This window comes from Excalfactoria chinensis, chromosome 3 (assembly GCF_039878825.1).
Source record: "Excalfactoria chinensis isolate bCotChi1 chromosome 3, bCotChi1.hap2, whole genome shotgun sequence".
Lineage (NCBI taxonomy): Eukaryota > Metazoa > Chordata > Aves > Galliformes > Phasianidae > Excalfactoria > Excalfactoria chinensis.
The window spans coordinates 16905281-16931286 of NC_092827.1; the positions used below are offsets into that span (position 1 = coordinate 16905281).

At 35.3% G+C, this 26006-nt stretch overlaps 1 protein-coding gene across 30 annotated transcripts in view; it reads left to right on the forward strand.

Annotated features, from left to right (window-relative positions):
* Positions 1–26006, forward strand: part of MYT1L (myelin transcription factor 1 like) — a 290751-nt gene that overhangs the window by 224261 nt on the left and 40484 nt on the right. For 19 of the 30 annotated variants that reach the window (XM_072333541.1, XM_072333549.1, XM_072333556.1 and 16 more), the window contains 7 exons: positions 55–162; positions 3199–3410; positions 8151–8398; positions 10675–10911; positions 12639–12760; positions 13123–13185; positions 13674–13742. In XM_072333541.1, the coding sequence (XP_072189642.1) occupies positions 55–162; positions 3199–3410; positions 8151–8398; positions 10675–10911; positions 12639–12760; positions 13123–13185; positions 13674–13742 (1059 nt within the window). The remainder of the gene's footprint in view (positions 1–54; positions 163–3198; positions 3411–8150; positions 8399–10674; positions 10912–12638; positions 12761–13122; positions 13186–13673; positions 13743–26006) is intronic. The other 11 variants (XM_072333560.1, XM_072333564.1, XM_072333562.1 and 8 more) reach the window with 3 other exon arrangements.

Consider the following 26006-nt stretch of genomic DNA (forward strand, 5'->3'; position numbering starts at 1 on the left):
ATAATGTGAAACTACGCAGGACAAGAAAATTAAATTTCCTTTCTGTAATTGCAGCCTCTCTGGATGTCCTATTGCTGCAGCAGAGAAACTGGCTAAAGCTCAAGAGAAGCATCAGAACTGTGATGTGTCAAAATCAAACCAGGCATCAGATCGGGTTTTAAGGTATTAGAAATCACTATAATACTTATTATTATGCAGAATTCATCACACATTCACCTAATCTGAGAATTTATATTTATATACATTGTATATACATATATATCTCCTTTAAAGAAGAGTTAGAATTAGGGCTTCTGGATCCAATTCTCTCAGAGTATGTTTCCCACTCAATTTACATGGGGGAGGGTTGGTAATTATTTTGGCAAATACATGTAAAGCTGAAAAGCTCATTTTTGTCTTAGGCATTGTTTGGTGTAAAGATGACTGCTGGAGTGCAAAGTCTAAGAACAGTGTGAAAAAAGTTGGTATCTTTTGGGAATAAACTAATATTTACCGGTAAGTCTTGGTTTTTTCAGCAGGCTTTTACTAGTAAATATCAGTTTAAATTAAACCAGAAGCCCTATTTGCATTACAAAAATGATTGTAGACCTTTTTGACAGGACACTTTGAAAAATGATGAATACAGCTTAGATCCCTAAATAAGGTTAAATAGTAGTTCTTTGTTCCTCTACTCGCTTCCAGGAAGGGTGGAAAGAAATAAAATTTGTCCTAAATTTTATATGATCTTGAACCACTTTGACATAATCATACTCCTTCTTCTCTTCATCCATATAATATTCTTTATTAATTCAAAGCTATAACTAGCTTTCCACTATTGTCTCCTCTTTTGAGATATATGGGTGGAAAAAATGTTAATTCTAAGGAGCTGAAGTGTGAAGGATACACGTGAAAGAACTAGACTTCTGCATGATCATTCCAGCCTTGTACTGATGATGCCCCAAGAGCTGCAGAATTTCTCAGCGGATACTGCGGTATTTGTGGGCTGGGATAGGTACATGCCTCTCAGCTGTCATGAGGAGCATGGAGGAAGTGCCACAGCTTTAGTTCCAGCATTTCCTATTTATCCCGTTAGTTTCTTAGTATTGGATTATCTTCTTGATTTTAGATATAATAGGGTTGCTAAAATGAAAGTTTGTATTATCAAGATTATTATTCTCTTAAGCTTCATATAGTCATAATATTAAAAAACAAAACAAGACACTATTTTGATAGAACTAAGAACACAGATTTATTACTCATATCTGTGGACCTTTTTTTTTTTTTTTTTTTTTTTTGCAGTTTTCTTAGAAAAAGGTTCTTAAAGCCTGTTGATAAACAAGACCTTTTGAGGGAATAACAGTTTCTCATTGGTGTAAAAAGGAAAATAAAAAAATGCAGTGGTTTTTATCACTGTTCTTTAGGGATGCCATACAAAGAAGGCAACTTCTCAAAAGCAGCATCCAGTTTGCTGGAAAACTTCTTAGGAAACTACACTGCAATCTTAATGTTGCTTGTGAGTCTGCCCTTTGTTTCACATTTTATCAGCAATTCAGATAACGCTTTCATCTTATCTCCTGCTTCCCTTTTACCTTTAAGTCACTGAAGTACTTGAGAGGAAGAACTTGGGAGTTATTTATCATATTTACATGCAGGCAACTAAGAGGGAGACAGTGATGTTCTGAGAAGTCTTGAATATTTGTCTTCATCCCAGTTTCCATCCCACTTTCATTTAGAATTTCTTAAAGAGAAATCAAATTCATAAGTTCCACAGAAATTTGGGATTTACACTGAACATACAAAAACTGAATTATGTTTTTATTAGCTGAACATGGATTGTCTTGAGGTAGAATCAAAATAATATCCATTGTGTAGATGCTCCCACTGTGTTTTGGAGGAAGAAATATCTAAAGAAGTGAGCAAACATAAATCAAAGGATATAGTATGATTAATATGATTTTTTGGGTGATCTTTACATAAATATCCTAAATTATATGAAAATGAATTTATTCAGAAAAACGTAATATTCAAAATCTAATTCTTACTAGATGTCACATTCCATTTTGCCAACCTTCCTCTGGTCTTGACTCACTTTATGATCTTATAGCTGTTCTTTCTATTCCCACTGGTTGTAAATACAGTAAAGAACAAAAAAGAGAGAGAAAAAAACTTGACAGTATGATTCTTGATTCCAGCAGAAGCACCTAAGGTGTACTGTTGATCATCTTTACCTCCTGCTAAATGCAGTAGGTAGGCAAGCATCACTGCATAGAACCTGCTTCCACTTAAATAACGCTTTCTTGTATAGGAAAGGTTTCCAGGATCTGACCTTGCCTTATACATTGAAAGTTGATGACTTCTGCTTTCACATGCAGAAGACGATGTGACAGTGGAGGAGTTCACTGCAGCATTCTTTCACTGAGATTTCACAACTTTCTTCAAGGGCCTGAAAAAAATCAGTTGGGACTTTTCCTGACTATCCTCCCTGATCCTAAAGGAAAGACAAATTTAGCTGATACGCATTTATTCCGTATTCATTCAGATAACTTTCTTTGAGGTATTTGTGTAGCAAGAGTTGCAGCTCCTGCCTGAACCTTGCATTTAAGGGTGAGCAGGACCTGTGAGGCAGCTAAAAGTCCACAGAAATGATGAGAGTCTCCTGTGCATTTCTCAAGATCAATCTGGAACTCTATGCTGAAGGATGAAACACGGCTAACTCCTTTGGAAAACGTACAGGAGAACAGCATGCAACTCTGTTGAAAAAGGTTTAGAGGAATCTCCGTTAATTAAATCGAGCTTCCAGTGCTTTTTTTGTTGTTTCGCTTGTTTGTTTGTTTTTTGACATTTAAAGGAATCTGTTCAAACTTCTTCTGTCAGTCTACTTGTCCTTCTTTGATTCACCTCCCAAAAGAGAAAACATTTGCTATGTGATGCAATTACAAGGGGAAAGCAAGGCCCTGTGGTATTTTAAAGTAGAATTTTAAAATACTTTTAGATACAGGATACATTTAGCTGTATTAGAATTAATTTTGTCTAGGCTTTGTTCAAGAAAATATGTATTGTTTGTCTGCTGAAAATAACCAAACAAAGCAAATGCAATAATATATTGCTGTCTCGTGAGTGCAAGAAATAACTAAGATTTTCTAATCTGAACTATAAATTATGCACAAACACAGTAAACTGAACTGCATCTAACAAACTTTACATATCTTTAATTTCTAGGCCCATGTGCTTTGTTAAGCAATTGGAGATCCCTCAGTATGGCTACAGAAACAATGTCCCCACCACCACACCCCGCTCCAACTTGGCCAAGGAACTAGAGAAATACTCTAAGACTACGTTTGAATATAACAGTTATGACAACCATGCCTATGGCAAGAGAGCCATAGCTCCCAAGGTGCAATCCAGGGATATATCCCCCAAAGGATATGATGGTAGGAGGTGCACACTCTTATACATGAGAGACAAGTTTGCAGTTAATCATGTTGTTGTATATGTAAACATCATATAAATAAGACATGTTTTCATGTTCATATAGTATTATGAGGAATGCTGTCATGTGTGAGTTATTTTTAAAGGCCTTTTCAAAAAGCGTTGTTTTATACGGTGCTTGCTTCACAATTGTTGCACTGGCAGAAGAACATCTCCAGCTATTAAGCTCCTGGGATGTGCTGTGATTGCAGTAAAACTAAGGAATAGAACTAGTTCTTGTGGTGCAGGAACACTGCATTATGTTGCTGTCTGGGAGACGTGGCCTCATGGGTCACATTAGGATTCTCATTTCTGTACAGCAGTTCAACTAACTCATAAAGATAACATACGTACTCTGTGGGGATGTGGAAGTAGAAAACCTGGACCTCATTGCACTTCAGAAATCTCTGCTACTTACTTAATGAGGCATTTGTGCTCATTTTATCCTTGTGAATACACCTGTAGAGTTCTCTGGTAAACCTCACATTACATTTAGAATTATACTGAAAGTGGCTTCAGTTCAAGTGAATACAACAGTGTCCATCAGGCAAGAGGATTTTGATTAGGGGATGAAAATTAACTGCACTTACTACCATAGGAAATTTCAAGCAGGTGCCAGATTTTTTGTTAGGAAAACAGAAATAAATATACTATATAAAACAATTTATGCTGTTGATTGAGCACAGATTCTGACATTCGAAGCTAGGCAGGTAAAGAAAGGGAAAATTCATACAGCTCCCACCTTTATATCTCTAATTTTTTGGATATTTTGTTTTCTCTTAGAATCAACAGGCATATTTTTTCACTATATCAGAAAGGAGAAGAGCTATGAAAGGCAACTCATTTTTGAGTGAAAGTGGCCTTTTTTCTTCTCTCATACACTCATCACATTTGCCTGTGTCAGAGTAAGGGCTTGGGCATTACTAAAGATAATGCGCTAACTGTAACTGTGGTTAGTAAGCTAACAATATAAGAAAAACTGTTGCATATGTGCTCTGTCTAATCTTGCAGAGGGCAAGAATCAGTGTGTTACTAGGGAACCTGTGAATATGCACATGTATGGACTGTGTGTGTCGGCACATACACGTTTATGTGAGAGCAGATGATTCCGTTTTGAAAAGTATTTTCATCTTGAAAATACTGAAAGAAAGCCTAAATTTTCTGGGGAACTTGCATCTAAGTAGTCAATTTTTCTGATCATGTAAGATGTGACAAACAGTTTAAGGATATGAAAAAATCAATAACTTCATGTTTCAGTCTTATTTTTATTCTTAAGCAAGCATTGTACTTTCATCATCAGAGGAAGGCATTATATGTTCAAGAAGTGTATGGTTGTGAGTGACATTAACATAAATATCTCCTTTGTATTGTTTTCTTGATTTTATTTTTTTTTTTGAACAAACAAACAACAATGGATACTTTGTATTGTGAAATAGAATGCTTCAGTAACTCCTGAAGAATAAGCCCTTGTTATGTTTCTGTATTTGCTTTATCTTTTATACCAGTTTCATGGTTGTCCACATCTTGGGGTTTGTTGGGTTATTGGTATACAGCAACATATATAAGAACAGTTAGACTCAGCATGCAGTCCTTCCAGTTTCTCAGATGATGACAGAAACTCCTCTCAACCCACCAATAGTGGTGGGACCTTCTGTCAAAACACTGAGAAAACGTTAGGGGTGGGATTCATCTGACCATATCTAGAATTCTATGATGTATACCACCTATATCTGAAATAGTCACCCTTTTCAAATCCATAGAGGAAGATAGATGCTTCTTTAATGCCATTCATCTCCTCCTAAAGTACACATTTGAACTAGGTGCATCATTGCCCAAAAATTCTAATTTCTTCTGTTGCTGATAGAGAAAGCTTGTAGTGATTAGATCAGATACCTGAAATAAGATGAGATGAATATCTCATTGTGCAAGTCATAAAGGTCATTGAAACTGTAATTAATGTCCTTAATAAGTTCAGTATATAGGCAATACTGGGGATGGGCTTCTCTGAGTAAGTTCCATTCCGAATATTAGAGTTTGCTCCTTTAAGTTGTTGAGGTCTCTCCCTCTCCCCTGTTGTTAATTAGGAAGAGGAGTCTGTAGACTTAGAGATGTTCTCTGTGATGTGCCCCTAGACATGCCTGATAGACAGCCAGTGTACGGGATGGAAATACAATGGATTAGACTTGTATCTATTATTGATGGAAAAGGTGTCCTCTGTGTTTGGTTTCCCTGGTGGATTATAAAGCACAGGTAGACTGGAGAGCTCCAGAATCTGGTGTCATAGAGTTGGCAGATGTAGCAAGCAGAATTATGTGATAGTGAAAGTGTAGCTTCCCCTTCCTTAGCAATGGACTTAATTCATTATAAATTGGTGATCTTTGTTTCTCCTGAAAAGCTAACATGGGATGAGCAGTCTGGGCTATATGACTTGTTTTAAAATGTGCACTTACAGTTAATTTAAAATAACCATGGCCATTTCCTTCTGAGTTTTGCTTAAACCGTTGGTTATCTAAAAGCCAAGAACTGTGTAGCATACATATAGCACTTTAAGTCTTCAAAGTGTTTTGCAAGTGAATCACAACACAACTAAATTTTAGAAGCAATTTTCTACTTATAGAGAAAATGAATTCAAGGGATAATATAGCTTGACCAAGGCCACAGAGGAGTCCATATCAGAGCCTGCATGAGTTTCTGATGGTTAGTCCTGTGTATAAAGCTGCCTATTTCCCTCCTTTAGCACACATTGTTACATATATGATTTCACATGTAGTATGTCTCTTATGTTCATTTAAATGTGACGTCCTGTGAGAAGACTAGCATTCTTTTGCAAGTAACATAAGCTTTATTTGTTCATATAAATTTTGAAAGATATTTCTAATTTGACATGCTTAGCTGTACAGGGTGCTTGCTGTGTTAACACAGTAGAAACTGAGTCAGTCAATTATTTCCTTCCTTAAATACAGAAAAAATCTTGTGTGTTTTGGATACCATTACAAAGTAAGAATGGATAAGTGCTGATTTTTTAATGACTGCCACTGACTAGTGTATTAATAATGAAACTCTGGAGAAATTGTTCACAGGTTTATAATTAGTGGATACCCTGCAAAAGTGCTACTATGTGTTTAAGACAAAGAGAAGTGATGAATGTTCAGCATTCGCTTCACTTAAAAAAAATCACACCCTGTGCATTATGTGGCTTTCCTGAGAAAATTCCATCTGTTATGAATTAAGTGAAACACTGTTTCCTTTACAGTAAAAATAGCACTATGATTTTTTTTTTCTTTTTCTTTTTCTTTCTTTTTTTTTTTTAAGAAGAAGAGAGATGACATAAGCTCTAGCAAAGATATTTTGCTTTCTGATTCTTCTTTTGAATATTACCTGCCTAGCACAGCAGCCTGTGGTTCACAAATGGGCTGTGCTCATGGGAGCAGATTATTATATGTATGTCTGCTCAGACAAATGCACCTGAAGAGTCTGGCATTTAAATGGAACCCATCACAGAAGAGCTCTAGCTAGAGTCTGACCTTTTTTGTACAGCTCTCTAATCAGCATGCTAGTTTGTTATTGTTATACTGTGCTATATGGTATGATCTCTGCAGTATACATTTCCATCTTAAGGGGAAATAGTCACTGTAATATCCATTTATGTATCCTATGACCTTGACTTTTATATGAGAATATGTAAACTTAGATTTTGGAGCCTAGTTGACAACTTAGTGCATTTTATAGGATTGCTTTTAAATAATTTATTTGGGGAAAGTATTGCAGAAATAAGTGGACTAATAGGACTGTTTTGCATTATTATTATAATACATTTGGCTGTAAGGAGCATGTCTTAATGCAGTGCAACAGTTCTACATTGTATTTAAATAGAATGGAAGTGAGCTTTGTCAGTGCCTTAGTGGTTTCTGTCAGTCAGAATACAGTGCTCTGTGTCTCGGTGTGAGCAGTAATGAGGATCTTTGGCCCTTATTGTTTTTATAAAGAATTGTAAGCACTTGGGATGTTTGAAGCTGGGGGTGATTCACTTATGTTTGTTTCCATTTATGCAGCCACTGCTTTTGCCTTTGTGAGATCCGTGGTATAACTGACATGTGGCTTCTTGCTTTCTTCTTTCATCATCTTCTTGTCTTCCTCTCCTTTTTGATGGCTGCTCTCCTAGTATGTATAGGAAGGAATATCCTTTTAGGAAGTATGAAGTGTTTAAGAATATATGGTTAGCACTTTGGTCCAGAGTCCCAGTGTGCTTTATGTCCAGTAGCCTTGGGGAGTGCAGACCTTAAAACTACACTTGCTCATGTAGATATGAAAGGTCCTACAATGTTATGTTGGCCCTCATTAGTAAAACTGAACAACCTGAGCAGATCATACCTTTTGACTAACTCTATATGTGGGTAAAAGCAGTGTTTCTTTGTGTTTTTATTGTTTTCTAAATCCAGCCTGTTTGTCAGAAAAATTCATGATCACATCATACAGATTTGTATGGGGAATTATTTCATACAATCTCATATATTTAGCATATAAAAATCACAGGCAGAAATCAAGAAATACAGCCATCATTCTTATCACATTGTGTTGTTTTTTTTTTTTTGTATTGGTTACTGTTGCTCATTATAAATTTCACCTCCAGCAGTTTGTTTTTCTCTTCACTTATGCAGAATACTAGTTCTTTTGAGTCATACTTGTCATATTTCTTCCCACAGCTAAACGCTACTGTAAGAATTCAAGTCCAACCAGCAGCACAACAAGCAGTTATGCCCCTAGCAGCAGCAGCAATATGAGTTGTGGTGGAGGCAGCAGTGCCAGCAGTACCTGCAGCAAGAGCAGCTTTGACTACACTCATGACATGGAGGCAGCGCACATGGCTGCTACTGCTATTCTGAATCTCTCCACCCGCTGCAGGGAGATGCCTCAGAACCTCTCCACTAAGCCTCAGGATCTCTGTGCAAGGGTAAAAATCAGTAATTCTGTTTGTTGATGAAGATTCGTCTTTACTGCACTAGCTTTGTGCCTCTGATAGAAGGAAGAATGCTTTCTTTTTTTTTTTTTTCTTTTTTTTTTTTCTTTTACTCAAAATTAACATAATCTCACGTTTCTGTTAAAGCAGAAAAAGGAAATTGCTCTCGAGTATCTTGGGAAAACCCGATCGGTATATAAACCGAAAGCATTATAGCATGTACTCACTCGTTTTTTAGTTTGTCTCTTAGTAGTGAGATCTGTAATTATAAAACTGTTTGAATTGTTCAAGTGGTATTAATTGCACTACAGATTTTTTTTTGCTAAGCACTGGCTGATTCATACATTTTGTGAAAAGATCAAGATTTAATGATACGATTTCATTTAAAAGTCGTATATGAGACCTAAGGTTGTAAGATCTATTAAAAAGAAATCTATGCAGCTTGTCTGTTAGAATTTCTTGCCTGTGCATGCTATCACAATTCTTAATTCTTTGCATTAGGCATTTGAAACAAACATTAAATCCTCCAGTGAACGTGATTTCAAAGGTGTTTAGCAGGTGCAGAGTCACCAATGTTCTGCATGTTCATAGTCTCAGTATGTTATGAAATGACTGTGGAGACAAATAATAAACGTTGTTGTTAAGCTTTATATTCTAAGAAAAACAGTATACTATTAGCGTTCAGTAAAGATTTAGTACATTTGGTTTTTTAATTTTAAACATTACTTTTTGACTCTGATAGCTATTAAAAGATTAGCATTTAATATGCATCAACAAGCAGTACAGCGGTACCTATAGGAGACCACTAGATGGCTGAGTAGACAGATGCAGTGCGGTGGGAAGGTTTTTATTGTGCTTATAAGAGAGATTTTGAGCTGGCAGACATGTTCTTTTCTTCTTCATGTAGACAAAGGTTTCCTTGCTCTCACCATGTAGAGGCCTCTAGAAATTTCACAGGAAACTAAACCCTTAGCCGCAGATACTAGAAGTAAAACCCAATTTAATCTGAAATGGTTGTTTTCAGATGCTGCTTTTTACATTAACTTATTTAGTAATATTGAAGAGATAAATCTCTTTTTGGAATGTAAAAAAATACAGTTGTATTCTGTATCAACACAATGTGAAAAGTTGGAATAAAATACCTTTTGTCTTATATGTTAAAAACAGAAGGTGCCTCTTTCCTAATGTTTTGCCCTATGTAAAAACAGAATGAATGACTCCAAGGTAATTAACAAATATTTTCTAAATAAAAATGGGAGGATAATATCAACTGTATTTATGTTATGAGAAAAGGCAGTAATTGATCAAAAAGGGATTTGCATTCACAATGCTTTCCTGCAGCTCTTTTGTTATTAGATAGTCACTAGACATAGAAGGAGTCAGTAGCATTCACACTGGTTTTGAAACCAAATTTCTTGTGCTTCACTTTTGAACAGATAAGTGAATATTTGTTTAAATTCATCTTCACTTTAATGTTTTTTTTCCCCTCACTCAAAAATATCACACAACACTTGTTTGTTTCTGTAAAGAAATAAGTCAGTGCTTGTACTCACCCTGTATTTCTAAGTGCCTCAGTTGCCACAGAGATCATCACAACTATTTCATTACCAAAATTTATTCATTATAAAGACAGATATACAAAGTGCTGATACTCTTACATCTTAAGTGAAGGAACAGTGAAATTTAAAGGTATTTCCTGTTCCTGTAACATTGTGAAGTAGTGTCCAAAAGGACTTATTTTGGTGTCCTGTGTTCCTTATTAATTCACCGACAGTATCTATTTAATAACTGACTGATAATGTTAAATACACAAAGAAACAAATTTATTTGATGCTAGCTACTTTTTTTCTACTCCAGTCACCTAGACAGGTGTCAGGACTTCAAACAAGAATTATGCAGATGTTAACTCAAGAGTTCACAGAGTAGACCAAGAGGAAAAAGACAACAAGAAGAATACCTTTAGAGATTTCTCATTTTCACCCTGATTTTTCTACCTGTTTTCTTTCTGGGTGGTGGGAGAGCATAAAGAAGGCTCTTGTCCTGCTTTCCTAAACATCAGATTAGCCATTCAGGAAGAAATCCACTAGAACAGCATTAATGTTGCGTAATAGCATCATGCTATGTGTAGGAGGGGGCTCAGTGCTTTCAATCTATACAGGAATGGAAACACGTTTTATTATTCTGCTAGGCAATCAAATATACTGAAGAACACAGAGGTAGCAGTTTGTTAGTGTGAAGCTAAATTAAGAATATTTTTCTTCTTTTGACAGAATCCTGATATGGAAGTTGATGAAAATGGGACGTTGGACCTGAGTATGAACAAGCAGAGGCAGCGAGATGGTTGCTGTACCATTTTGACACCACTGGAGCCAATGTCACCACAACGACAAGCAGTGATGAACAACCGCTGTTACCAACTGAACGAGGGTGACTGCTGGGACTTACCAGTGGACTACACTAAAATGAAGCCCAGTAGGATAGATGAAGATGATTCCAAAGAGATTAATGTATGTCTTCTTCATTTTTTCGTTCTCATTGAGATCTACTTTTTGTAAACCACTGTATTTCTGATATTTGGAGGGAAAGAGGAAACAATAGATGTTAAAAGGGTGGTTTTCTACCAAACATCTTCTGCTGGTTAATCTTTAGAAATACATCATGCTGACACATATCTGATCTGTGACTAAGTTGCATAAGATAGCATTTGAACCATGAATTTGAATCATGTTTTCTAACAATATCATCTTTTTAACAAATATTTTCTGCAGTAAAGATGTTTCACTTTATCCAGATTATGATACCCTATATAAGCAAGTTGACAGAACTGTGCAATACTGGGATAATCAGCTCTCAAGATAAGATAAGAGATATCCCACTGAATCTGAAAACCATAAATGATGTGCTGAATGTTTGAAAGTATGTATTGCTTAGAAATCAATTTAAACAAAAGCATCAGAGTGTATTGTAAGATTTCAACTATTTCAGCTAATCTTCTTCTAGAATACTTAAGTACTCCTGTTAGCTCTATGTATGAAAGTGCCTGCATTAATGAAATACTTTGTTTAAAGAATTATACAGAGAAGGGATATTTGAAATTAGTGTTACTTTTCAGTTCAGAATACTAAGACAACAGCAAGACCTTTTAAACAGAAAAGGCAAATAAAGTAAGTTAGTGAACTTATTTTCTGTATAAAACATAGATCACGTGGGATGTGTTCTTGTGTGGGCCAAGGCACTGAAAAAGGTTTGCTGACAAGATTTAATGACACTGATCTTGTTTGTAAGGCTTCAACTCTTATTCACTGTATAGCTTACAGTGCTACATTCAATATATAATAGATGTTTGGAGACTTCAGTACACTGTTCTTTGTTTTTCCATGGTGAAAACTATAAAACTGGGCTAATAATTTGTGTGTGATACGTTTCAGGCCTGTTTTAATTAAACCTTAAAACTAAGCTCAATACCTTTGATGCTTAGAACAAAGTAACATTTCCTCTGTGCATGCATCCTATCTCTGGTATTAGTCACTGTTCTGATATTAATTTCACTGGAATTAGGAAATCTATCTTTATCAATAAAATATGAGGTAAAATATACAATATGAAACGTTTCTCAGAGCAAACATGATGATACATTTCTGCTGTGGTGTTTGTAGCACCATCTGCAGGAATCTCTAAATCAGTGCATTCAACCACTTTGTTGCTGCAGTAGATGGTTTTGAATTACCGAGTATAATTCTAAATTATATAATTACATTTTTCAGACATATCCATTGAGTTTTCCCCAAACTTACAGTTTTTACATTCATTCCTATTTCGTGTTTGGAGTGTTCTAAATTATTAAAATCATCAGATGTCTCTTTGGTGAACAAGATGCTACTTTTATTCGTTATTCCTATTCCTCAGTTTTGCAGTGTCTTTAGAAAAAGTATTAACTATTTTAAGTGAAAATAATACATCAGTTATATAACAGGCTTTTTTTTTTTTTAATTTTTATTTATTTTTTCCCCTTTAATTAAATAGCCTAGTTAATTCCCACAAACTGCAAAGACTGCGTCAAAGTATGTAAGGACTATTTAAAAGTTTGTTAGGTAAAAGAATATTAAACAATGTCATGGATTTTCTCTGATGAAGTAGGATAAAAAAGCAGAGAGAATCTCTGGAGACTCTAATTCATAGTATTTTATGGAAGTTGTAGCCTGGCTGAGACTAATGCTCATATATTTGCCTGTAGCCAGAAGATTTGGATCCATTCCAAGAGGCGCTAGAAGAAAGAAGGTATCCTGGTGAAGTTACAATCCCAAGTCCTAAACCCAAATACCCTCAATGCAAAGAGAGCAAAAAGGATTTAATAACGTAAGCATAATGTGAGGTGAAATTATTTTTCTCCTTTTAACCTTTCCTCTCTTGTCTTTTTTTAAACAAACAAGTACATATACGCCTTGCAGTATGAGCATGCAACATTTGCAGCATATAAATGTTTCAAACTGCCAGTTAAGTAAAGTGATAAGTTAATGTGTATTTGCTTGTTCTTAATGATGCTATATTGTATTGAGACGCCATTTTCATTTAATCCTGTTCATTTTGCAGCTTTTCAATTAGGATGCTTAAAACCCCTTGCAGTCATTGCAGCTAAACTGGAAACAATGAAACTTTTAAAAGCTTTTTTTTTAAACATACTTACTATTTTGGCTGTTTTTGTTTTTGTTTGGTGGCAGATGTCCAACACCAGGGTGTGATGGGAGTGGTCATGTGACTGGTAATTACGCCTCACATAGAAGGTGTGACTTCATTTTTTTCATGGTGGATTCTGTCTTTTCAATTTATTGTTTTCAGCTTACCTCAACAATGCTGTCAAAGTAAAACGTTGAACTATGTGTTAACCCTTTGAGTAGTATATGTTGATCTTAAAAGCATGCTAATTTGTGTGTTGTATAAGCGTCTTTTATTTTTAAATAGATTACTAAAATTTCCAAAGCATTCTAAGCATTTAAGTAGTTAACCCAGGAACCACAAATATTTTTGTTACATTTTACTAGTTCTCAGAGAAACAAAAAAAGAACATTTACAGTATGTAATTTTGGAAGTAACGTTGATATCTAAATATATTCAGAGGGTTAACTATATTACAAAATTCAATATTACAGCACTTGCCCCATCGCTTTTCTGCATTACAAACTTTTACTTTTTAATTTTTATGTTGTGTTTGTTGGGAGTGTTCAGTTAATGAGAAGATTAACTTACTTGTCTGTCCTACCATGTCTTACAGTTTGTCTGGCTGTCCGTTGGCTGACAAAAGCATTCGAAGTATGCTGGCCACAAGCTCACAAGAACTCAAGTAAGATATAAAGAACAAATATTTTCCTTATAAATATTTATTTGACCACAAACAGTGTATAGTTACATCAGAAATTAGAAATGCAGTCTATCTGGAGTTCTGCTAGATGCTGCAGAGGTGGTTGATCCGTGCTTGAGAAGTGTGCGAATTCTCTAGAAATTCCACACAGGCTGGGTCTATGTGTAAATCTGTTGATGTAGTATTTTCTTTTGAGTATTCATTAAGTGACAGCAGTGAAATTTCATCTAGATGTTTGAACTCCAGTTCTTTTCTGAACATTTGAATTTGCTAGGTAGAACAGAGAATTCTCATGAGATTAGACTGATGAAATACTTCTGACTACATAACTAGTGAGATGGTAATTCTCAGAGTTAGACTAGAGGGGAGAGGAAACAGTCTGTTTCTTCCTAATGCTTGCATAATCTTCCCCAGGTTTATATCACTGTTAACAGCTTAATGCATTTTCTCATTTGACTATGTTTCTTAGTGTCAGCTTAGTTATTCCCCTACTTAAAATGCATTCCTCACAATTTTCTTTCAGTTCTTTGAAATGACAGTTGTGAGCCTCGAGAGTTAGAGAATTGAGAGACAGGTTTGATCTGTCTTTCTGCACCATGTGCTCGATTGGAATTCTGTATGTTGAAGAACTGTAGGGTTTGTTAGTGGTATGAGTTAGTGATATTCCTGAGATGGTTGTATGGTTAACATGGAAAGATTTTCTTAAGTAACAACAACAACAACAACAAAGAAAAAAAAGAGTAGGAAAAATATAATTGGGATAAAGGGGTAGCTTATGGTGCAATGCTAAGCATTATTCTGTCTTTACCATACATTATTGCCTTAACTAGGATTTCTTAAGTTCAGTGCTTTGATGAAAAAACAAACTTTAACTTGTGAGAAAGATAAAAAAGCAAGCATGAGAAGCCTACTGAAGTTAGATAACTCTCTAGTCTTATTTGATTTAGTCAGCAAGTGCAAGGAAGAGGTACAGAATTCACATGTATTACCCCTCCAGTTTAAATTACTTTTCTGAAGTGTCAGTTCAGATTGTATTGTTATCTTTTGCTAGAAAACAATGTGATATGCAAGAGGAAAGGCTATAAATGAGATCACTGAACATACATATATATATATATGTGATCAGAGCATAAGCAGAGTATGGGTAAATAACCTCAGAGAAAGTCAGATTTGGGCCTGACTTTTAGGTTGGCATGTGTTGTAGATGATCAGAGAGCTGCAATTTCATAGGTAAAGCTGTTACATAGACAAGACTGTTGGGGCAGCAGGCATAGTACTTTAAGCATATACTTTGCTGCTTTAACCCTTTATTTAAGTTGGGAAAGTGTTCCTGGATTATAACATTCCTCCACTTTTCTTAAATATCAGTAGTCAAGCCTACTTCATATGGAGAGAATAGAAGATCACTTGAACTTGATTCCCACTCCTTTATGTGCCATTTTCTTTACCTATTTTGCAAGTAAAGAAAACAAGATTAAATTATACTAATAATTACAGGTTTAGGTTTAGCTAACCTATAGTTCCTATTTACTTAGGAGTTATTATTGTAGTATCATAGTATCATATTAAAACTCAGTTAAATTAGTACAAATTTTAGAAAGTGCTAGAATTTTAAACAGGCTAACTTAACTCAGATCACTTTTGCGTCTTCATTACAAGGCAGATCTTCATTTTCTGATCACTTATTTTTCTACTGGGTAACAAATAGTATGTAGCACTGGACAGGCAGTAATAACTTCCTAAACAACTAATGGATTTCCTCTGTTTTCCTCATTATCCCATGTGTGACCCCGTTTGTTCCTCACTGAACTTTTCTCAAACTGTACTTTCAGGATATGACAACTAATTCACTCGCATATGTGTCACTAACACCACACCTGAGTGTTTCCTTATTAATATATCTTGGTTATAAGGGGATTCATTTATTTTCATTTGGAATTAATTTATTTCCACCTACAGTTATACACTGAAATAAGTCAGGGTTGTTATTAACACTAGTTTAAATTGAGAAAATGTACCCATATCATTTTACTTGCTCAATTTGATATTTACAGGACTCCTAGCTCTTCACTCTACAGAGAACTATATATATATTCAAGTCCAACTTCCCATTGAATTCTCATGGAGCTGTGGGAATTAGGCAATTCTACACAACGAATGGTTCACCATTTGTGAAAAGGAATGAGCTGTACAGAGAAAGCAGAATAGAGTCTGGTGATCCAGAGCAGCAGTTACTTTCTCCTCCCCCAAAACTCTTTATACAGTCCCACCTTTCACTCGATCCATTCACTTTGTCTTATTTTCTTTATCATTTTTTCTACACTTCTCCATGATTCAAGCTCCTTGTCTCATCAGCCCATCCCCTGTCTCCATCACATTAATATTCTTATTGTTCTCTGCTACTCAGCCATCATACTGAAGTTGGTACAAAGACATATATTCAAAAGCAGGGATGTGGGACTCCTATGGATGATAGCATCCTTTATACAGCTCTCATTTCTGCTCTTGTTCTCTGCCTAAGAGGAGAGAAGATGTGATCATGTAAATGATAATGCATATGCACACAAAGCAGCTAAACCAAAGCTACATAAGCAACTTTGATTTGAGAATTTTTAAGCTGTGAAGTACTTCATTTACATGTGTTATATTTTTGCGTGAGAGGTTTGGGAGAGCAGTTTCCTTGCTTTTAAAAAGAGCAAGCTGAAAAGAAGCAGAAATTCCATAATGTGAGATCCTACCTGCATCTCAAGGCTTTTGGTGTCTGCTGCATAGGTCACCTGAAGTACTGTTATAGAAAACGGCAACGAAAGATGTAGCACTCTGAATGGATTGGCACCAGAAGGAGGTGGGGAATGTTGCTAACACATTTCATAGATATTTGCTGACAGCAGAAGAGGAGTGAGAATCAGCAGATTTGACTCCTGCCCTGGGCTTTAGAGTGAAATATAAAGGCATTTTTTATCTGTATCCCAAGCTGAGATTCCTTCTGTCCTGCTCATTCCAATCTCTACTATTCCTGTCTCTTCATCTTTTATTCCTTGTTCTGGTTTTCATGCAGTTATTTCCAGTCATCCATAAAGAGTTCAACATCTTCAATATATCTGGGAAATACTTCTGTAATTTGTGGAGTATACACAATGATTGATAGTTCAGCTGAGAGTTGATAGTATAGTGTAGTGACTTTTTGTACTGCATAATTTGGGACACTTTTTTTCAATTTGCCATACATAGCTCATAGAGAAAATGTTGCATTTGTTCTAGTACAGCCTTTATATCACGTTTTACAAATCCACAGTATCCTTGCGTGTACAATAACAACACAAACAAATCATACTGCAGCTTTCTAAATAGGTTGTTTTTTTTTAACTCCTTTGTCAAATAAAAAATAGCATACTCTGGAGACTTCAAATAATGCTTATGATCTAGTCATAATCAAAATAACTGAAGAATCAGTAAAGGTTAGGGAAAAAATATTTTCCTGTATTGTCTTTTGGTTATTGATACCTCTAAACGTTCCATCACTCACATTTCCTGGCTTGCAGAAAGATGACATTGTCACTCAGTTAAATTGTTCCAGGGTTATCCTAATTATTCCTTGCCACCCGTACTTCACTTTAAGACTTCTTGATTGTTTCAGACTGTGAAGATTGTGTGACTCTCCTCATTTACCCAAAGTTCAATTGAAAACTTTTGTCTTTGTGCAGTTTATTGACAGGTCAAAGCAGTTAGGCAGCCTGGTCAATGTTCTCATTGGCATAACAAAATAGAAATAACAGAATAATTTGTTTGGTTTTAATTCTGTTACCAATTCGATGAAGAGACTCTGTAGAAATTAACATCTGACAAGAATCCAAGCCTTCCAAATTTTAATATTTTGGTTATAATGCTTGTGAAAAGGAACATATTGATGAGTATCTATGATGGCAAAGAAAAAACTGATGATACTATGATGGCAAAGCGATTAACCACCCATCTAGTGACAGCTACCAATATTAAAATATTTGTAAGTTAAATCCAGTTTAATCTTACCTTGGGGCCTTTCCTAATCAATTTTCCTTGCTTAACTGCTTATTGTAGAAGTTCTTCCTAACACTTATAGAACTGTAATCCTACCGTAGAATTATAAATACTATAAAAAGGCAACTTTTGAAACACTTTCAATTATATTTCAAAGAAAAAAGACTTAATTAAATTTATAAATCAAGTATTTTGATTGTCCATAAATCAATCCCAGACAACATGCAACATGCTGCATAACATTTACACTTAGATTTATGTTAACCCACTAATCAGAGAGTGTGGCTACCAGAGAATACAAGGAAATTACAAATTTAGTACTCATCCTACTTTAATGTAAAAATAGCAGTACTTTCTCAGAGGCCACAGGTAGCTAAGTATTAGCTTGGACTAATGTCAAACTAACTGTCAAATTATCAACATTTACCCTTTGTCCTTTGGGTCAGTTTTCTGCCAGGAAATCACTTTAGTACTTATACTCAAGAATCTGAACCTGGAAAAGATTTGTAGTTCAACCAAGTTCAACAAATCTTTATGTGTAGGTGATACAGTCATAATATTGCAGTATTTCAGACCCACAGCACCTGTCTTTATGTAGATATTGCATGTCATTATTGTTTCTGTGGTGATCATCTTTTGGCATTACCCTATGGCACTTACAGAGTGGAGAACAATCTCATTACCCTCTATGCAATGAAGCCTGAAAGCTTTTATTTTCCACTTCTCTTCTTAACTGAAAATGTGGAGCTCGATCTATTTTTGTACATTCTCTACAATAAAGTAAGACTTGGAATTTCTGTGCCTCCTTCTTTCCATTTCACTCTGCACTCATTTCCATATGTTTGGTGGTCATCTTCTGCTCTTTCTCTTATCTTCTCTATATACTTGTCTCATCATTTCCAATTGTGTCATCCTAACTATAGTCTTCTATGAGGTCTAGATGGAAAAGTGAGCTTCTTGGAAGTTCTCCTTGTTTAACCACAGCTCTTCAAGGAGGAATGACTCCATACAGTACAGTTTTCTGGATAGAAAGGATATTCTTAACTTACACTTATAGGGAAAATTTTCTATTGTAGTATAAACTTTAATGCTCACTTTGTATTGATGTAGCAAATAATTTTACTGCAATTTTCTCAACAAGATCTAGCAACTGGGAAGAAGGGATATCCTCAACAGAGATGGAGAAGCTTGTGTTGTATTTACTGTGATTAATAGTACTGGAAAAAACATACTGTTTACTTCCTCACTTTAGTCATCTGGAAAAGCAAACAAACAAAAAGAAAACATTATAAAAAAAATTAAAAAAAAAAAAAAAAAAAAAAAAGATATATTAATAAAACTCTGTGGAAAACATTCCCATCTTTAGATGACCAGACTATTACTGGGCATTGATCAGTACCTAGCCTACTCAAGCGTTAATAGCTCTCCTGGTATGCAGTCAGTTTTTCTAGTTAGAACAGTTATTTCTGCAGAGATCTGTTTAGCTGCTGAAGTGGTTTCTCCACCCGCAGCCTCTGTCCACTTGAGACATTCTGAAAGTGTGTACCTTGTTGTTTCACGCGTACAGGAGTACTATACCTTGCTTTGCCTTGCCTTCCCAATTCCATGTTCTTACCCTGTTTAGCCTACATCTGTCCTCCTATGAGAACTAAGTAAGACCAACATTTAGAAGCTGTAACCCATTATACAGTTCTAATTCACTTTTCTCTTAGAAAATTACCCTTTGTTGTGAGAAAAACAGCCATTTCCATTGTTATTATCACCTTTTTTTTTTTTTATTTCCTCTTTCCCTAGTTTTCTACTGTTTATGTCCTCTTATTTATTTATTCATTTATTTATTACTATGTGATAAGTTGTCATTTCAGTTTTTTCCTGAATACTAACATTGTTGAGTCTAGTAAGTAATTTTGTGGTATAATACAATACATATTTAATGTTAATTATGTATCATTTGGATCTACAAAAATTTTTTTGAGTTCCCTGATGTTTTATCTAACTTCTAAGTGGAAAATGTGGTTGCAAGGACCAGCCATTATGTATTTGGTATTATGTTAAAAATGACTAGAGCAAGTCATTTGTAAATAACAGTATTTAATTGACTTATCTGCAATGTTATGATAAAACAAACCGGTATATAATGTGTTATTAAATTAGTGTGCAAGTCGAATTTAAATTATTAAAAACAAAAAAGCAAGGAGCGTAGATCCCCATTATTAGTTCCCCTGTAAAGGATAATCTTTCCCATTTTGTTCAACTAGATCCTTGGGCCAAGTGAAATTAGGAATCTCATGTGGTTTCAGTGGGTTTTTTTTGCATTTTTGTTTCCTGTATTTATTGCAGATTTCCACTTGGATACCTTATCTTTGATGGCAGCATGCATGCCTGGCCAGAACAGAACACCTTGGGCTCTGTTCCTGCACTTCTCAATACTCAAATGGGCACTGTAGGTTATACCTAGCATTTCCAACCTCATGTTGTGTGGTGTTATGATAATGTCCTTTGTATAGAAACCCATCATCTGCAGCAACTTCATCTCTATAGTCGCAATAAGTTTTACATATGGAAGTGGCTGGGCTTTTTTTCTGTTAGAATAACTCCATTCAGACTCTGGTAAGGCTGAGTCATTCCATTTTTCTCACTTAAGTTTGTCAACTTTCGTCTCTAAAATGAATAATACTTGAGTTCTGTTTACATAAGACCCTTCATCATTGTTTTCATTACTAAAAGGTAGTCTTAAAAGCATGTACTCTCTAAAAAGCTCCTTGCAAGCCATCTGTCTATCAGTACCTCTGATACTGTGAAATGTTCCATGCAGGCACGAAATTGTTTGCATGAAGCACCTTGCAGAATCAGGGCCTTAGTAAGTTTGCAATACTACGAAATGCTCTGGAATTAGAGGCTTTAATTTGCACAATGGCAGCTAAAATATTTAAATAGCTTCTGGCCTCTTCTTTATGCACTTAATTATTTAAAATAAAATATATTGTTAGCTACACTTCTTCTGCTGTTTGGATTATAATCAGTGTTTAAAAGCATTTGCTGCTTAGTTTTAAATTGGAATAGTCTCAATTCAGATGACTGTTCACTGAATTAGAGTAATTTTTATTCAAAACAACCTGTCTGACTTAAGTTTGCTTTCAGAAGGAATGTAAGCACTGGGAATCCACATCCCTTTTACTTCTGTATGCCTGTCTTTGAAAGTAGAATTTAGCATCTGCAATAATGACTTCAGCAGTTTTCAATATACTATCCTAAGTTTCTAGGCTCTTTGCTAATCACCAAATGCTTCGGTGTGAATGCTTATTTGATGGTTCAGTTTAATTTTCAAAACTACTCTCTTGTCAGTCATTCCAGTGCCATTCCATGCAGTCCCTAAGCAACTATTCTGAGAGGGGCACTTAATTGTGATGATCTATGAATTTGTTTCGTTATATTAACATGCCCAGTGAATCTCTCTAAGGCCTTCTTGTCTTGGAGTCTTTCCATTTGTACAGTTGCCTCTGCCATCCCTGAGTTTGGTTGTACCTCTTTGTCATTGAATGTGTCCCACATCACTTATCTCATTCAGCCTGGCATTTGCTTGTATTCAATCCAGGGATCTTTTCTTTGGCACAATTTGGTTATTGTGCAAACTCTCATTGTGATGTTGATCATTTTTTTGCTTCAAACCAACAGATCATAACCAATTGCTCATCCCATCCAGATCCGCAAAGATCTGCAACATGATGCTGTGGTATATCCCAAGTGCTGAGGCAATCCCCATGGGAAGTTGCATAAACAACACAGTTACTAAAAAGAGAATTAAAAGTGCAATGTTTTGCACTTTCTGTGTTTGGTCAGACTTGCCAAAACCCTTAATATATACCTATATATATACATATATGTATAATAGAAGTAATTTTGTCACTTGAAGTCTTAAATATGATTGTCTGGATCCTCAGTTGGTGTAAATTAGCATAGCTCCATTGCCTTCAGTGGAGTTAAGCTAAAATACAACAGTGATGATCTGGGCAGATGCCCTCAGCTTCTCTCTTGGGTTAGCATTCATGTTTGATTGCCTTATTTAAATCTTTTGAAGTTATAAAATCCCTTGCATTGTTTCTTAGAATGGCCAATTGCTAACTCGATTTCTTGGTGTCTGTATCTGCACAGTAACATCTAATTTTGCCATGCAAATAAGTTCATCTCTTTATTTTCTTTCTGAGTGCTATTGGGACTTTATGTGGCACACATTTTTTGCAGCACTGTAGTATCTCTATCAATGTCCTATATCCCTAAAATTTCCCCTTCCCCTCATAAACACCTCATCATAATATTCTTTCACAATATTCTTGTATTCCCAGTAAGTGGAGTTTACATTTGATCATCTGCATGTAAAAATTGCTCTTCTACCCTAACACACACAGAATTTCCACTGCTTCAAAGTCTCCTGGTTTTTCTCCCTTTACAGATAACGACACCGTGCTCTTTCAGCATGAGCTTACTTGGTGTATACTGTGTGAAACAGCCTTAGATTCTGAGGGATGTTTTAACATTGTCCATCACTAATTATTTTTATATGTTTAACTGTGTTTACACTGCACTCAGCCCCAGCAGTATCTGTTTTCTGTATTAAAAAAGAAAAAACAGAAGAGGACTGCTGTTTTTATTTATTTTGGACTGTGGTCAAGAGGGAAAAAACACAGAGCCTTGAAAAAAATCTTTTTTTTTGTTTTTCAGTGCAGTTTTCAGATGCATTCTATTTACATAGTCTTTTTTAAGTGGTCAGCTGAAAAGTAGACAATCAGAGTGATATTTAAAATGCCATCTTCAGACTTAAGAGTCAATACTATGCTGAGATGAAAGGAACCTTGCTTACAAATTTTTAGGCGGCAGTTTCATTCAGAAGTGTCATTATAAAAAGCATACGGTCATCTTAAAAGATGATCATACAAGTACTGTCTATTCAAAAGAGATTAGATACTGGAACAGTTTTCTTTTGCACTAAGTAGCAAAGGAATCAAAGCATACAGACAATTTATAAGAAAACCAAGTCCAAGTTGTTCTTTGTTCTCTGTTTTGTTTGTTCTTTTTTACAGGTAAATAGCTGTTTTTTCCAGACCAGTCAGTCTGACACTTTTCTTGAATACATAAAAAAAAAAGCATTTGAAAGCAGACAGTGTATGAAAACTACAACTTGCTCATTTTGCCTGCTATACTATGAGTTTAGGGATTTTTTGTTTGCTTGTATAAACTGATGAAAGCTAAAAGAACAAGAATGGCTTTGAGCTAAATGCAGTCTGAATGCTGAATTCAGCTTAGTAGGTAAACTATATATAATTTACCTTTGACCATATGATCCAAATCTGTAATGCAGATACTGGCACATGATAGATGGAAACACGAAATGCTATCTTGGCCATTTCTTAAAAATATTAATATATTTTTTCGTAACACCAAGGTTATACTTTAAAAGGAAATGAATTAAATATGTGCTATTTTAATTACTGTGCATTTCAATAATAAGTTTGGATATGAAAGCTATGAATGTTGTCTGTGCTGGACACTGAAGAGATACATCTCATTTTTGTTCCCCTTTAGGAAAAGTTATAAGTAAATTATGAAAAAAACAGGAGAAAACATTAAAAAATATATTAAAATAACTGAATAATTTTTTTAAAAAATGATAGATTATGGGTTTCTTCTCAAGGCTTCTCCAGGAACCATTGTAGGTGGTGATTTGTTTTCCTCTGATGCACTAATCAAGAAACATCTGTCAGGAAAGCGTAAGTATGTTCCATAAGTATAGGCGCAATGGAGGAGGGGCAAGAGCCTTGTTTTTGAATAACACCCATGACAGCTTTGTGACTTAAGTGTGCAGAATCTGAAAGAATTGAATTATTGTTATTATTTTTCTTTATTTTTAAAAACCATCTGAAGTTGAATCCTCAAAACTCATTCACAGAAAAAGACCTTCAGTGTTTTTAAGGCAGTCTGAGACCTGATCCAAAGCTCTCTTAGCTTAGTGGAACACCTACCTTATTTGGTTTTGAGTTTGAGACCATGTTCAGCAGTTGCAAAAGGTGGCATTTAATGGAGTGAGAACAATTTTACAATGCCAAATTCCATGCATAGCTCCATGAGCAGAATTTGCACTCCTTACAATTTACAAAGGCAGTTTCATGTTCATATTGTCATAGACAAAGTCCTATTAAATCATTACGTGTTTCGGAAGAGAACATTTTTGAGGTATTAATAAAGTAATGATAAAGAAGCACCTTAACTTTTCTTTGAATTCTATTTGATAGAATAAGCCTTCGCAAACTAAAACATGAGTAAGATTTGATGCAAATGGGAGGTAATTGTCTACCAATTTCTATACATATCTTCTATCTAAAATATAATGTTTTAACCATTTCTACCTGATTTTAATTCAATGTTGATATTGACTGTGCTGAATCTACAGGAAATGCTATTGATTTACAAATAGGTAATAGATAAACACATTGGGACCATTCATTTACAATTTGTGCCAAACATCTTAGCAATGTTAATGCAGAACAGCCCAAATGTTTTATATCTTTGTATAAATCTTTATATAATCAAAAAATAAGTGGAAATGTCTCTAGATCAGAGAAAAACTTCCTGTTCATTTACATCAGTGAAAACACTTTCCAGTCAAGAGTAAAGTAACTATAATGATTTTAAGGTATTTATTGAAAGGGTGATTTCTTTTTTCCTAAGACCAGACTCATTCATAAATTTTGTTCAGCGTAAAAAAGGGAAATACGGTACTTATCAAAACATTATCAATAATTAAACTCTATGCGATAGATACAATCCAGAAGTACTGGGAATTGTCAACCTATAGGAGATATTTCTGTTAGGTGCAGTTTGCTGGGTAACCTGTTCCACTCTCTTTCCTTTTATCTTCCTGAGATGCTGTAGTCATCTTGAAGTTTGCAGATTTTCTGTGGTTGTATGGATGCTCAGACTGGAATTCTGCCTGCCCGTAATTCATAAGACGCTCGTCTTCTCTGTAATGGCTAGCTGAGGAACACCTCCACTGAGCTAATTAGAACAGCTGTTTTCCTACGCATGTGTTATTCTCCCAAATCCTTGTCAGGGGGGCGTTAGCAGGAATGTTTGTGAGGGTAGTGTTTTAAGCAATAAATAAAGTCATTTCAGTGCAAGATGTAAACATTCATCCTGAGAATAAAGAGAGAAAGTGCGTAAGGCAAAGTTGTTATTCTCAGACTTTAGGCTGTTTTTCTAATTCTAAAAAGCATGAGAGCTCTGAACTCTGAGGTATAAAAGAGTATGAGCACTTCTCTCTGCCTGCATTCCCAACTGTGAAAAAAGTGTTTCTGGGAGAGAGAGCTGTTTTGTACACTGCATTATGTGGCTTCCAGTGCCCATGTGCTGTGCAGCCATTTATCCCTGTTTGTAACCTCTGACCTCTCCAGCACTGTTCACAACTATTTATGAAGCTCTTCCTGCAGCTATTAGACTCTGAAATTGAAGTAGTTCTTTCATGAAATGTTTACAATATAAAGCAAGCTTGCACTGCCTAATCTTATGGGAGTTTTGAAAGGGGAAATTGTACAAAAGCCTGGGCTTTCTGCCTTTGTCAACTTTAAGGAGAAAGTAAGGAGGGCCAAAGAAAAAAAAAAAAAAAGACACTAGAGAATATCACATGAGGATGAAAAGCACAATTCCTTTTCAAATGCTAGAGTTAATGATACCTTGGAACATTCTTATTAAGTTGGAATTATTACTTTAGTGCTGTTCAAATACAGTCTTGGATTCCAGCTTAGCTTGGAACAGTTTTAATGGTTTGATCAGAGTTTCTTGCCCTCACTGAAGGGATGTCTCCTTTGTTCACATTAAGTGCAAACTACCTCATACAGTATGACACGCTAGGGTGAAATAGCACCCATTTCAGGTAATTGAATACCATTCTAAAAGCTCCCTTATTTCTCTTAATGCTGCCCAGACAGCTGCAACATCCTCTTAGGAGGGACAGGAAACTCAGAGGCGGAGGCAGATGAATGCCTGCAGTAGAAACTGGGAGCATTGTCTCAGAATATTGCCTCTGACTGCACTGATTTGAAAGTTTGGAGTGAACTTTGGCTACTTCACTGAGAATTTCTGAGCTCTCATTAGCTCTGCAAACTGGACTTCATAATCATGATTTTTAATTGAATTTTTTAACTTCTTAATTCAGAAGTGTTGGCTGATGGTTGATCT